The sequence below is a fragment of the Bos mutus genome, chromosome 4, assembly GCF_027580195.1.
Source record: "Bos mutus isolate GX-2022 chromosome 4, NWIPB_WYAK_1.1, whole genome shotgun sequence".
Taxonomy (NCBI): domain Eukaryota; kingdom Metazoa; phylum Chordata; class Mammalia; order Artiodactyla; family Bovidae; genus Bos; species Bos mutus.
Window position 1 is genome coordinate 87,409,892 of NC_091620.1, and position 13,797 is coordinate 87,423,688.

A 13,797-nucleotide genomic window follows, 5' to 3' on the forward strand; every position below is an offset into this window, starting at 1 on the left:
TGTAGGTAGGACGCCGCTCCGCAGACGTGAGGCTCCTTGGCTTAGGGCTATGTTTGGGATGGGGCGGGTAGAAAACACACGCCACAAGAACAGGTGCAGGGTGCGATTTACTGCAACACTGACTCTTTGTTCTACACGAACCAGAGTCAGAAGCTCAGACACAGACCCCAGGGCTGTTGTTTGGATGGCCTGCACCTCTGCTGTGTCTAGATCTCTGGTGGGCATGTGAGGCAGAAGATGGCTGAGGAGTGCACCTAGCTTAATAGTGGAGGTGGGTGATGAGAGCTGCATATCACCGAGTTCAACCACTGGTTTTTTTTAGTTTTTCTCAAACCAGAGTGCATTCAAGCTACCCTGAGGAGCTTGGAAAAAAACCCATTCAGGCTGCACTCCTATAGGCTCTAATTCTGTGGACCTGACCTCCTGATTATTTCTTCAGGTTCCCTGATGGTTCTAATTTACATCCAGGGTTAAGTGCCTCTGGATCTAGCAGAGCCAGCTGTCTGTGACATCTTCATGCAGTCACATGTGCTTGCTTGTCACGTGATTCTTAAATTGGCATATTCTGCATTATAAATGTATGGGGAAATAACTACAGACAGGCTTGACTTGCATGAACTTGGGTGAACTTCTTAAGCTCTTCAAGTCTAGCTTTACCATCTACAAAATGAGATTAATAATACCTCATAGTTTTTCCAAAGTTAAGCAGAATGTTGCATGTAAAATAATCAGTACAATCTCTAGCACACGGTACAAACACATTTATTATTTAGTAACCTGCAGCATGTTACAGTAGAGTGGTGACTTTGGAATCAGTCAAAATTTTCTTCCAGCCCTGGCTGTATAACTTTCCAGCTCTGGGACCTTAAGTGAATTCCCTAATTTCTCTGACCCTCAGGGCTCTTGTCTATAGATGTATGAACAGGTGGGTGCAGTTCCTAGCATGGGAAAGGGCTTAAGCACAAAGGCAGTACTCAGTAAGCATTTCTGCCACCTTCCCTCTCAGTCTGTTTTCTTATTATATCACAAGGCAGTGGGAAAATCTAATTTTGAGAACATCATTGACTTTGGTTTGGCCAGGGTGTATGGAGAAGATACTTTACAAATGGCCTTTGTGGATGTGACTGACTTTGGGAGCATGACCCTTGGAGCCCTGAGGGATGGTTGGGCCTGAATTGGGACCAGAATCTGCAGATAGAGTTGGGGTGCCCTGCCCTGCACTTCCATATCAGTACTTGGCTCGTGTTTCCAGTTTGCATTATGCTGAACTTGCGATGGCCTTGTCCTTCTTAAGCCAGCATCCTGGCTGGGTGGGGTTCTGTCCTTTTTACCTGAATCAAGCTTTGCTTGAGATGCACAGGTATGCTGGGACTTAAAAGGACCCCCACCCCAGGTCTTGGAACTCTACTGCACAGCCTCTGTTATTGTAGTCCCTAGTCTCCTAACTCAGGCGTCCTCTAGTTGCTTATGGAACTTTTGACTTCTAAGTATACTTACCCGTTTTAACATCTTCATTTCTACTTTGTCAGCCAGAATGGGTAGAGGACAGTGGCTGAAGATGACAGAAGTTGTGTGTGAGCTGAAGTCTTAATTTATCAACACATTGGGTAGTTCTTGTTGGTTCCTGTTTGTAATAGATCAGGTCATACTTCTGTGGTGATTGAAGTGATTCAGTCTTTTTCTTTTCATTTCTCTCTCCCCTTGTAGCCTAAGTTTTTTAATTCAATCCAAGAAGAACATTAAGACATTAAGACATGTCCTTTAAGAGCTGATTAAAAAATGTGCGTTAAGTCCAGTGTTGCTAAAATGTTTAATTTAGACCCGGACTCACAGACTATTCTAGTTTAACTTTAGTGGGCACTTAACTTAGAAAAAAATAGAAATAATACATGATTGCTTTCCAGTTATCCTTCTGAGCTATGCCATTTTTTTTTTCCTGGAAGTTCATTTATGAATAGTAAAGGGTTGCAATTTTCTAACACATGTCTAAAATATGGGATTTGCATGGAATCATTTAGGGAATCATTTTTTATGGTTCATTAAATTGGAAAGGAGAAGAAATTTGAATTAAAGTCTAATTTCATTTGTATTGTTACTAGTCTTGTCTCTATGGTCTGTATAAAGTCCTGTGTAAAAGACTCATTGCATCTACCTTAAGTAATTCTAGGAAATTGGAGATAAAGGGGAGAAAAGAATCATCTCATCTGGGCATTCTATTTGAGATATCACGGTGAGAACCACTGAGAAGAGGACCCTTCATCAATTGGACCAGCCACCCAAGATTATAGAGAAAATTGACGGGAAATTGGGAAGAAGAAAGAGACCTCTTATGGGTTTAAAGTGTTCTTTAGATCCTGTGTCTTTCAGTAAATTGATCTCTAAATTAGAGGATGGTATCTTGTTCACATGTCTGTTTCTGGAGCTCCCATGTTACCAGAATAGGAGCTCAATAGGTGCTTCATAAGGAGCGTAAGGAAAGTCAGTCGCCACAGGAGTGGTGAGATGAGGCTCAGAAATGCTGAGAGGAGAAACAAAACTGAGGGAGTCCAGGGTGGAATGAGAACAGCTGAGTATTGGGTACCATGGAAAGAAGGTTGAGTGGACAAGGCGCATTGTCAGTGTTTCTTGTGCTGCTCTTTCAGGGAACGGCTGGGAGGGAAAGTTCGTGAGGGGCTTTAGAGCAGTGATTCTCAGAGTCCTGTAAGTTGGCCCATGGCATTCTCCCAGTAAAACTCCATGACAGTCCTTTCACAAGGTCTGTGAAAAAATGGGCTGATGGATGGTCAGTTCCTCCATGTTCTTTTTTAATATGTCTTTGGCACTTGCAATTTTTAGTCATAAAGTGGTCTCAAAAAAAAAAAAAAAGTACAGGCTTATGGTAGTTATTTTCAGCTGAACAAATCAGTCCTTTCTTGTACTGTTTGAGAGCTGCTGTCTGGAACATTTAGGAAACACAGCTCCCTGGGGACGAGTCGAGAGCAGGCTCCTGAGGCGTTTCTGACAACAAATCTAGGCATTGTGTGCCGTCAAAGGCAGTTCCTGATCGATTCCCTGTGGGCTGGGAGCTCATCTAACACTGTTGTCTAGTCGGCTTGGAAGGATCCCATGGCTTTATTGGCTCACCTTACCAATCTTTTGTAACAAGCCACCCACAGGGGAAGTTTCTGTGAAATGGAATTGTGCAAGTATAACACTAGTGTCAAGACAGCCAGATTGGGGCTGGCAGCAGAGAGAAAGGAAGCCGTTTGCTTTCTTTTGTGGAAGTGCCCCCACCTAAGTCTTCAGAGCTTGTTTCTACCTGGAAGCCTTCTTTTTAACTAGATCATGTGACGTAGTTGCTTTTCTGAGCTGATTTAGGCAATTAGATGAGTAATAAAGATTGTCAGTTATGGCCTGCCATATTGACTTTTAAAAGGCTGTTTAGGGGGAAAAAATCACTTATTATGATGATTCATCTTCAAATTATAAATCTGGTATAGCTGCAAATTTCACACTGTTCAGTATTTCAGTGAGTGAGTACAAATGCCTAGGCTCAGATGTCAAAAGGCCTAGGAAGGGCCAGTTGGGAATGTGTATAGACTAGACCAGAAGCGGGGAGTGGATATTTTATTTTAATACATGATAATTAAAAATGGCCTGTCTGGGGCTTCCCTGAGTGGTTCAGTGGTAAAGAATCCACTTACTAATGCAGAAGACACAGGTTTGATCCCTGGTTGTGCAGGAAGGTCCCATATACCCCGAAGCATCTACGCCTGTGCGCCACAGCTATTGAGCCTGTGCTCTAGAGCCCGGGAGCCGCAGCTACTGAACCGTGCACACCCTAGAGCTTCTGTTCTGCAGCAGGAAAAGCCACTGAAATGAGAAACCCGGGCACACAACTACACAGTAGCCCCCGCTCACTGCAACTAGAGAAAAACCCTCGCAACAGTGAAGAACCAGCACAGCCAAAAATAAGTAAATAAATAAAATTATTCGTAAAAAAATTAAAAATGGCCTACCTTAAACAATTTCTGGATTGTTTGGCAGCACCCACTCGATGGACATGAGTTTGCGCAAGCTCCAGGAACTGGTGATGGACAGGAAGCCTGGCGGGCTGCAGTCCATGGGGTCGCAGAGAGTCGGACATGACTGAGCCGCTGAACTGAACTGCCTGAAACAATTTCTAGGGTGGGGGTGGGGAGCCATTGCAAGTCTTTGGCAGAGTACCAACTGACATTTCTGGATACAGAGTCCATATATTTATTTCGGTTTAATTAGAAGATAAGTAATATGGGAGCTGTGTGGAGTGGGCCAGAGGGAAATTCTGCCATCAAGTCTGGTAGAAGTTTCAGAGGCTGGAAGGCCCTGAGTGGCAGGGAATGTTCTGTAAGTGAGTCTAAGAAGTGGAGGCGGCAGACAAAAAACTATGGGATCTCAAAAGATAGCAAGCTTCAGAATAGAAGTGTAAAGAACTTTTAAACATAGGGTTGGAAGCTCAGTAAATGTTCGTTTCTCTGTTCTTTTTCCTAAACCGCAACAGGAAAACATAATAGTTTTCTATTGTGCTTAAACACATGTGGGTGATGGGGCCGCTTAGTGGATTGTTAGGTAGGAAAAATTAGCTCCTACAATTCAAATCATTCAGCAAATACTCAATTGATACAGAGATATAAATAATCTGCAATAATAGAAAAGTTCAACACTTTGGTGCACAGCTGTGTGCTAAAGCCTGTGAAAGCAAAGACGGATAAGCTGCCAGCTCTCCCTCAAGGAGCTTATGGATTAGTTGGGCAAATGCACGTGTGGAAGGCCAGCCAGTAAGGCAGAGCACCCGGGAGCTGCCCCAGAAATAGTCAGAAACAAGGAGCTCCAAAGAGGGACAAATCCCAGTGGAGGGGGATGGAGCCTCACCCAGCAGGTGACTGCACAGACCTGGGCTTCACTGGGGTTCAGGGCCATGTCAGGGAAGGTGAGGGCTTTCTGATGTGGAGAAGGGTATGAGCAGAGGCAGGTATGTGTTGTAGGTTCTTCTGATAAGTGGATTTTATGTTGAATCACAGAAGCCATGTGGGGAGGTAGAGGGAAAATACTAGAAATCTTCTGGAGGCCAACTCTGGTGGGCCCAGAAGGGCAGGCAGGGGTTTTTCACTGACTCCTGTAAGCAAGGAGAGACCCACCCTCAGTTGAGGGGGCTACACAGGGACTTTTGTTCACCTGAGGTTTGCAGGATGGCCTGAGAGGGTATGATGGGAGCCTGGGGAAATCCATTGAGAGGCTGAAACAGCAGTCCAGGGGTGCACGGATGAGAGCTGGAATTAGACCGATGAAAGGGAAAATGGAAGGGAAAGGCGAAGTGGTATCAAAATCATGTTGAGAATAAAGCAACACAGACACAAACACCCGTTGTTCTGTTGCAGTTTTTAAAGCCGTGGAAGCCATTCCGATAGCATATCTTGTCCCATTGGAGTGAATGTTGACCAGATATTTACCTTGAATGAATGTTGACCAGATATTTACCTTGAATGAGAATAAAGATGTTAACCCTCTGTGGCCATTGACGTTTTTTGGCTTGGACAATTCCTGGACTTCCCACGGTTGCATGTATTGTGTCTTAATGGTACAGTCGTACCACAAAACTGGTTCTAATTTTTCCCTTTTCTTTCCTTCCAAATAGACTCTATCAAGAAGAATTTCCAATCCATACCTCGAACATACTCCATCCCAGGTATGATTCTTTTCTGCCTTACAGCATCTCGGAAACAATAGTTCACAAATCCCGGTGTAGTACTTGCTAGTTAGAAGTCTGCCCTTTGCTCCTGATCACGCCGTCTCCTTCACGTGGAATGACATGGCCAAAGGTGTTTGGACTGTTCTGATAACTGTCATGTAGAAAGATGTTCACTAAATAAGGGAAAAAAATTTCCCCCATTTTCCAAGTCCTTTACATGAGTGTGTTATGAATATGGTAGAGTTTGTATATAATAAAAATATTTTCTATTTGCTGAATGATAGAAATGCTGTATTTAAAAAATAAGGGATGTTTTACTCTGAAAACTTTGTGAAAAGGGGGATTATTTATAGGTATCTAATAGTAGAAGGTCCCTGGATACTTACCGAGACAAGGTGGGGCTGCCTTCATTGTGTTGTTAAAAAATTGGCTGACAGGGTTGTGTATTTTAGAAAGATAGGAGACTGTGAGCTCTGTGAGGACAGAACCTTTGGTCTTGTCCACCACTGTGTCCCCAGCATCTAGAGTGGGGCTGACCGCTGCTCCATGTTTTTGAATGACTCAGTGTCAGGATTAGTCAGGTAGTAGTTGTTGTCTGGCTTAAGTATTTTTTTTTAATTGGTTTAGCATGTTAAAAATAAAATCATTTCCTGTCCTTCTCATCTTCTCATTAGGTTGTGTTTAGGAGGTGATAGTATTAAGGATAAAATTAAGGGAGTATAAGGATGGGATTGGAGTGTTCGGGATTAAGTTATAGTCAATATATTATCAATTGTTTGCCTTGGGAAAAGATAAAAATATTCTGTCAAAACTTTGTGGGTGCAAAAAGAGTTCAGCAAGAAACAAGTGAACAGATGTAAGCATGCACCCTCAATATATCTTCATTTTCATGAGCCTTTACTTAGGACTGAGAGTTCATTTCATTTCCTTTGTGAGGCAACATTGCCCTGTGGATGAAGCAGCCAGTTACAGAGAAAGGAGGTAGTTTATAAAGTGGGACATAGCCTTCTCCAGATCTAAGGGATACCCTCCTTCATCCTCCAAGATTCAGAGATGCATACAGGCAAATCAGAAGATTAAAAGAAGAAGTTATATGAAATTTTTATCTGCTAGATGCAATCATGAAGTAGATGAACCCAGGATGCTTGGAATTAACTATGAACTTTGCAGTTGAGTGAAGCTTAAAAGCAAAGCAGACAGCAGCCTGGTATCAAATTATATCATGGTGCGAGATGCTCACTAGATAGGAAAAAATTTAATTTTCCCATCTTCCAAGATGTTTATATGTTTGTATTATCAATATGGGAGAATTCATATAAAAATGTTCTTCAGTTTGCTGTATTGATGATAGACACATTGTATATAAAGAAAAAAAACAGGTATTTTGCCCTGGAAATTTTGTGTAAAAGGAAATTATTTACAGTTAAAGCAGTTTAGCATTTGGAAAGTAGTTGTTATAGCCTAATAGCTTAAATGGTCCAACAGCAAAAATAAATAGAATAGATACTTACGTAGCTATTATCTTAGCTATGTATGTAAGATGTAAGTGTTTTAAGCTTAGGGACTTGGCCGTAATTTTTCTGTATAGTGTGTCATTGGCAGCTCACAAATTGTCACATTATTGTTCTGAATTCTCAGTGAATCTTTTGTCTTTTCTATGTAGATTTATGGGGAGAATTCTTCTTGTGCAGGAAGAGCATTGCGGAATATTATCATCGTTCAGGCAGCTGACCTGATAAAGGACAGAGCGAACCTCAAGGGGTTTTATAGGTAACACAGTTTCCTAACACCTTGTCAGAAATTCTCCTTGAGAAAAAAAAAAAAAAACAAAACTGAAAACGTGTTAAAGTCATAACCTTGATCACAGAGAGATGGGCTATTATGAGGAGTAGGAGGGTTGCTGGGTTTGAAGTGTCTGCTTGGGAGATTGGTGGTGACTTCTCTCTTAATTAAACGAGCTGAGTGTTGGACAGCTGGACTCCTGGTCTGAAGATCAGGCGAGGAATGCTCAGCTGCAGGTATGCATGGGCTCCTGAGAGTCTGCTCTGCTTCCTCAAAGATGTGATGTTATATAATGTTTTTATTGGGCGTGTGCTGTGCTGGGCCTTCTGTAAATACAGGTCCCCTCCATCAGAGCTCTGTGAGGATCCTTTGGAGGTCCCTGGGGGAGAGCGCCACTACTCTGACTCTCCAGGGGGGAGTGAGCTGCCCCTTCAGGAGCTTCGGGGTTGGGGAGGGCCAGGTGGGCATAGGGATGGCACTTCTTTGCCTTGGCAGGTGAATAAGGGTGGAGGTGTTAGAGTAAATGGATGGGCATATGGTCAGCTTAAAGTACATCTGGACCAAGAAGATGGTCATGGAGAAAGTTCAGGGCACATGTCTTCATTTCATGGAGCCATTTAAAGAAATAACAAAAGTGAATGACCAGCTTTTTATGAATATTTTTCCAAGTAAAGGTATTAAACCACAGCAAACAATACTAAAACTACAAAAATAAACAGAGAAAGAGCCACTATCATTTATTATCATTATTTGTTCTTGCAGAAATGAGATTACAATACCATGAAGAACAGGAAAGAACACTCAGAACAAATGATGCCAAAAAAAAGTAGGAAAGGTTCTCAGAATAAAGACGTTTCTTTGAGTTAACTAAGTTTAGCTTTATCACCATCTCCTTATGGTATTTTCCTTTTTTTCCACTTGCCACAGATGGGAAAAATTTCATCATGGCCTAGATTTGGGGGGAGAGTGCTTCCTAACCTGTTTGAGTAAGAAGACCCCATTTTCTATTGAGGCATAGTTTACATACAGTAAAATGCACAAATCTAAGGGTACTGATGGATGAATTTTTAATTATGACACATACCTATGTGTCTGCTATCTACAGCAAGATCTAGGAGGTTTTCACACCCCAGATGATGTCTTCATGTCCCATCCCTATCAGTAACTGTCCTAGGCCGACAACTTGTTTCTAATAAAAAACTTGGCAGGATCTGTAATCTTAGGCACCACTGAGCAACTACATAGTGGAGATGAGAGAACTACAATGAATTAACACTTTAAAATCCCATGTTTAATTAATCTTACTAGTATTTATGTAGGTTTTGACACCTTCCACATAGGTTAGACATGATTTATTCTGTTGAGAAACAGTGTTTTTGTGTATATAGAATTGTGAATCTCTTTAAAAAGCTCCCGGATCACTCCACCCACTTCCTCCCATAACGAATTCAAGCCCCTAAGTCTGAAAATTACTAGCTTAGGGCCCAGGTCAAGTGGTTGCAACATGTGGCTGGGATAGGAGCTGTGAGTATAGTTGCATTGCTGCTGCTGCTGCTAAGTCATGTCAGTCGTGTCCAACTCTGTGCGACCCCATAGATGGCAGCCTACCAGGCTCCCCCGTCCCTGGGATTCTCCAGGCAAGAACATTGGAGTGGGTTGCCATTTCCTTCTCCACTGCATGAAAGTGAGAAGTGAAAGTGAAGTCGCTCAGTCGTGTCCGACTCTTAGCGACCCCATGGACTTCAGCCCGCCAGGCTCCTCCGTCCATGGGAGTTTCCAGGCAAGAGTACTGGAGTGGGTCACCAGTGCCTTCTCTACTTCATGTAAAATCTCTCTCTCTCTTTTTTGTTTCTTTAATAGATGATAGTATCAACTGTAGACAAGTCTAATTTTTTTTTCTTAAAAACTAAAACTGCCTGCACAAGCATACCTCAGAGGTACTGTGGGTTTGGTTCCAGACTACCCCAGGGCAATGAGGAGCACAGTAAAATGGGTCACATGGACTACTGTGTTTCCCAGGGCATGTAACAGTTGTTATACTGTAGTCTATTAAGTGTACAATTGCATTATGTCTAAAAATAATACTCGTCCCTTAATTTAAAAGATACTTTATTGCTAAAACTTGCTAACCATCATCTGAGTCTTCAGCAAGTCATCATCTTTTTGTTAGTGGAGGGTTTGAAATGTTGTGAGAAGTACCAAAAACAGAGACACAAAGTGAGCAAATCCCATTGCAAAAATGGCACTGATAGCCTTGCTATATTTAGCTTGCCACAAGCCTTCAGTTTGTAACATAATATCTGTAAAGGACAGCAAAGGAAAGTGCAATAAAACAAGGTCTGCTTATGTCAGTCTTGGGGCCTAGTTGTGACCAGACTCATAGGATTCATTTTCGCTCCTGCATAAGGCTGTCTATAGGACTGGTCCTTGCTCTCAGTTTTGTTCCTGATTGGATATAGACTGAAAAAGAATTGGAAGATGTACATTAATCAGGTTCATGGAAAAGAACCACCCATCCAAGCAAGAGCACACTTTGTGTTTATTGAGAGTAGAATGTGGCGAAAGTCTGAGGACTGATTAATGCTCTGGGTTTAGAGACAAAGTGCTAATACGATAACATCAAACTGCCAACATCCGCTGGATCATTGAAAAAGCAAGAGAGTTCCAGAAAAACATCTATTTCTGCTTTATTGACTATGCCAAAGCCTTTGACTGTGTGGATCACAATAAACTGTGGAAAATTCTGAAAGAGATGGGAATACCAGACCACCTGACCTGCCTCTTGAGAAACCTGTATGCAGGTCAGGAAGCAACAGTTAAAACTGGACATGGAACAACAAGACTGGTTCCAAATAGGAAAAGGAGTACGTCAAGGCTGTATATTGTCACCCTGCTTATTTAACTTCTGTGCAGAGTACATCATGAGAAATGCTGGGCTGGAGGAAGCACAAGCTGGAATCAAGATTGCCGGGAGAAATATCAATAACCTCAGATATGCAGATGACACCACCCTTATGGCAGAAAGTGAAGAGGAACTCAAAAGCCTCTTGATGAAAGTGAAAGTGGAGAGTGGAAAAGTTGGCTTAAAGCTCAACATTCAGAAAACGAAGATGATGGCATCCGGTCCCATCACTTCATGGGAAATAGATGGGGAAACAGTGGAAACAGTGTCAGACTTTATTTTTCTGGGCTCCAAAATCACTACAGATGGTGACTACAGCCATGAAATTAAAAGATGCTTACTCCTTGGAAGGAAAGTTATGACCAACCTAGATAGCATATTGAAAAGCAGAGACATTACTTTGCCAACAAAGGTCTGTCTAGTCAAGGCTATGGTTTTTCCAGTGGTCATGTATGAATGTGAGAGTTGGACTGTGAAGAAAGCTGAGCGCCGAAGAATTGATGCATTTGACCTGTGGTGTTGGAGAAGACTCTTGAGGGTCCCTTGGACTGCAAGGAGATCCAACCAGTCCATTCCGAAGGAGATCAGTCCTGGGATTTCTTTGGAAGGAATGATGCTGAAGCTGAAACTCCAGTACTTTGGCCACCTCATGTGAAGAGTTGACTCATTGGAAAAGACTCTGATGCTGGGAGGGATTGGGGGCAGGAGGAGAAGGGGACGACAGAGGATGAGATGGCTGGATGGCATCACTGACTCGATGGACGTGAGTCTGAGTGAACTCTGGGAGTTGATGATGGACAGGGAGGCCTGGCGTGCTGCGATTCATGGGGTCGCAAAGAGTCGGACACAACTGAGCAACTGAACTGAACTGAGGCTGAGTCATTTTCATTTGTCTGGTGGTAAATTGAGGCAGAGTACCACATGAGAATTACTTGCACAGTTTTGATGTTTTCCATTCATTTGGTACTATAGGAAAAATCATACTACTTTTTTTGAGCCTTCATGTAAGTCTCTAAATACCACTGTCCCATTGAATGAGATGAGAGTCTGCCTGTACTGCTATGAACTGATGACTAAAACTGTAACTGGAGACAGAAGGAGGCCAAGAAAAACCAAGTATTCGCCCTCAGAGATTAGTAAAGTTCTTATTTGCTGTGGCAATCACATTGACCTTGGAGCCATCACCTCCATATCATAATGTTCCTATCTAGCATTGCAGCATTGGTGAGGTCTCTGTGTACTCAGAACAACTTCTGGATTCAGTACAAGACTGAAGATAGGTGGGGAGTAAGAACTGCCGTGGGTGTTCACACTCCTCCCTTCCATGCATCTCTGATTTCTCCACCACTCTCCTCGAAGTCCTGTCCATTCAGGGATTTAAAGTGGATTGTTGCTGACCTGGTCCACAAGTCAAGGAGGTTGTTGGTTAACTGCAGTGGCCACTCACCTCATTTTGTATTGTTGTTCAGTTGCCAAGTCGGGTGCGACTCTTTGCGGCCCTGTGGACGGCAGCACATCAGCCTTCCCTGTCCTTCACTATCTCCAGAGCTGGTGAATTGGTGGTATTAGTGATAGTGTCTATCTTTATCCCAGTGATATTTTCCCTGGTGCAAATGGATTTTCGAAAGCAATTCGAAACACAATATGATAAATTGCAGGTGGGGGTAGAAAGAGATTGTGCACAACTGCAACAGTAGCTTACTCTGAGAGCAGGAGCTTGATTATTAATACCTACACATGACAGCAGTCATGGCTATACCGTGTTTGAGCAAATCGACTCAGTCCTGTCCACCACGCTCTCCTCCCCGCCTCCGACACAGAGCAAGTCTTTCCGGTTGAGAAGGTAGGGCTGGGTCCCGGGTCCCACCTGGCAGCCCATTAGACGTGAGGGCTCTGAGGCTGTACCCAGCCACACTGCACCAGAATCCTCATGTTAACAAGGTCTCCCAGATGACTCCCACTCAACACAGTCATAGGAAGCCCTGCTCTGGGAAACGTCTTCCTGATCACCTGTGAGGAAACAAGCCAGTGCGTCTGTCTAGTCACCGTTTGCAGTTTGAAAGTTTAGTTTGTTTAGTAAATGTTTTGTTGTATCCTGCCACTTTCCAGGTGGTGTCAGACAGAACAGGCTGAGGAGCCATATGAGGAGCCATATTCTCATTGTTCGGACAATGAGGATTAAGATGATAAAAGTGCTTTACAAGCCCAAAGATGCTGGCTAATTGATAGAGGTGTTGAGGAATTAACACTTTGAGGATTTACTAATGAAAGTGTCCTATGGAATTAGAAGTTAATATTGACGGTTTGATCTAATTGCCTGTTTTGTTGCAATCTGTTTTCTTGTATTGTTTTAAAAAAATCCATTTATTTGACTGTTACTCTTTCTTTTGTCTTACTGCTAACCTGCAACTGGATTTGTACAGTTGGTACAACTTAGAATTGCCTTAATGATCTCAGAGTAACTTTCAAATCTTTACCCAAGAAAGTGATATTTTAACTAAAGCTAGAATAGTTGTTCAGATATCTCAGCAGAAATGTTTATACTTTATTTTTCCATCATCCAAGAAAATAAAGTATCTCATGGCATTTCTTCATTCTGTTGGTTACTGAGTGATTTCTAGGTATTTGTGATTATGCCAGTCATAAAAGATAGGCAATATTTTTTTGTTCTAGAAATGCAAATAAATGTTGGCATTTTTTTGGTCCTTAAATAAAAAATATAGGAGAAAGATAGTCATTTTCGTGATGCAGGTATTTAAAAAAAACATTTTGATGTGACTTTTTTCATATGGGAGAGTAGGTTTCAATGAAATTTCTGCGTAATTAACCTTATTTCAGAAAGTTTTTATTTGGTTTTTCATCTGAGGCTGATAAAGATGCAAAGGTAGGCATGAAAATACTGCTTGTAATACCCAGATTAGGGCATTCTTTGAATACAGCTGTGTATTTTAAGATGGATTATAGAAAGTATTTCTTCAGGTGGTTAGCAGAATCCATCATCCAGGTTTGTGGGTTTATGATCCAGGCTGCTTGGTGGATTGCTTAGACTATCAGTCAGTCAGTCAGTTCAGTTGCTTAGTCGTGTCCGACTCTCTGCGACCCCATGAACCGCAGCACGCCAGGCCTCCCTGTCCATCACCAACTCCTGGAGTTCACTCAGACTCTTGTCCGTTGAGTCAGTGATGCCATCCAGCCATCTCATCCTCTGTCGTCCCCTTCTCCTCCTGCCCCCAATCCCTCCCAGCATCAGAGTCTTTTCCAATGAGTCAACTCTTCGCATGAGGTGGCCAAAGTACTGGAGTTTCAGCTTCAGCAGCATTCCCTCCAAAGAAATCCCAGGGCTGATCTCCTTCAGAATGGACTGGTTGGATCTCCTTGCAGTCCAAGGGACTCTCAAGAGTCTTCT

General features: G+C 42.6%; 1 protein-coding gene across 2 annotated transcripts in view; it reads left to right on the top strand.

Annotated features, from left to right (window-relative positions):
- Positions 1–13,797, top strand: part of RAPGEF5 (Rap guanine nucleotide exchange factor 5) — a 234,995-nt gene that overhangs the window by 37,614 nt on the left and 183,584 nt on the right. For both annotated transcript variants that reach the window (XM_070369748.1, XM_070369747.1), the window contains exons 2-3: positions 5,654–5,704; positions 7,371–7,477. In XM_070369748.1, the coding sequence (XP_070225849.1) occupies positions 5,654–5,704; positions 7,371–7,477 (158 nt within the window). The remainder of the gene's footprint in view (positions 1–5,653; positions 5,705–7,370; positions 7,478–13,797) is intronic.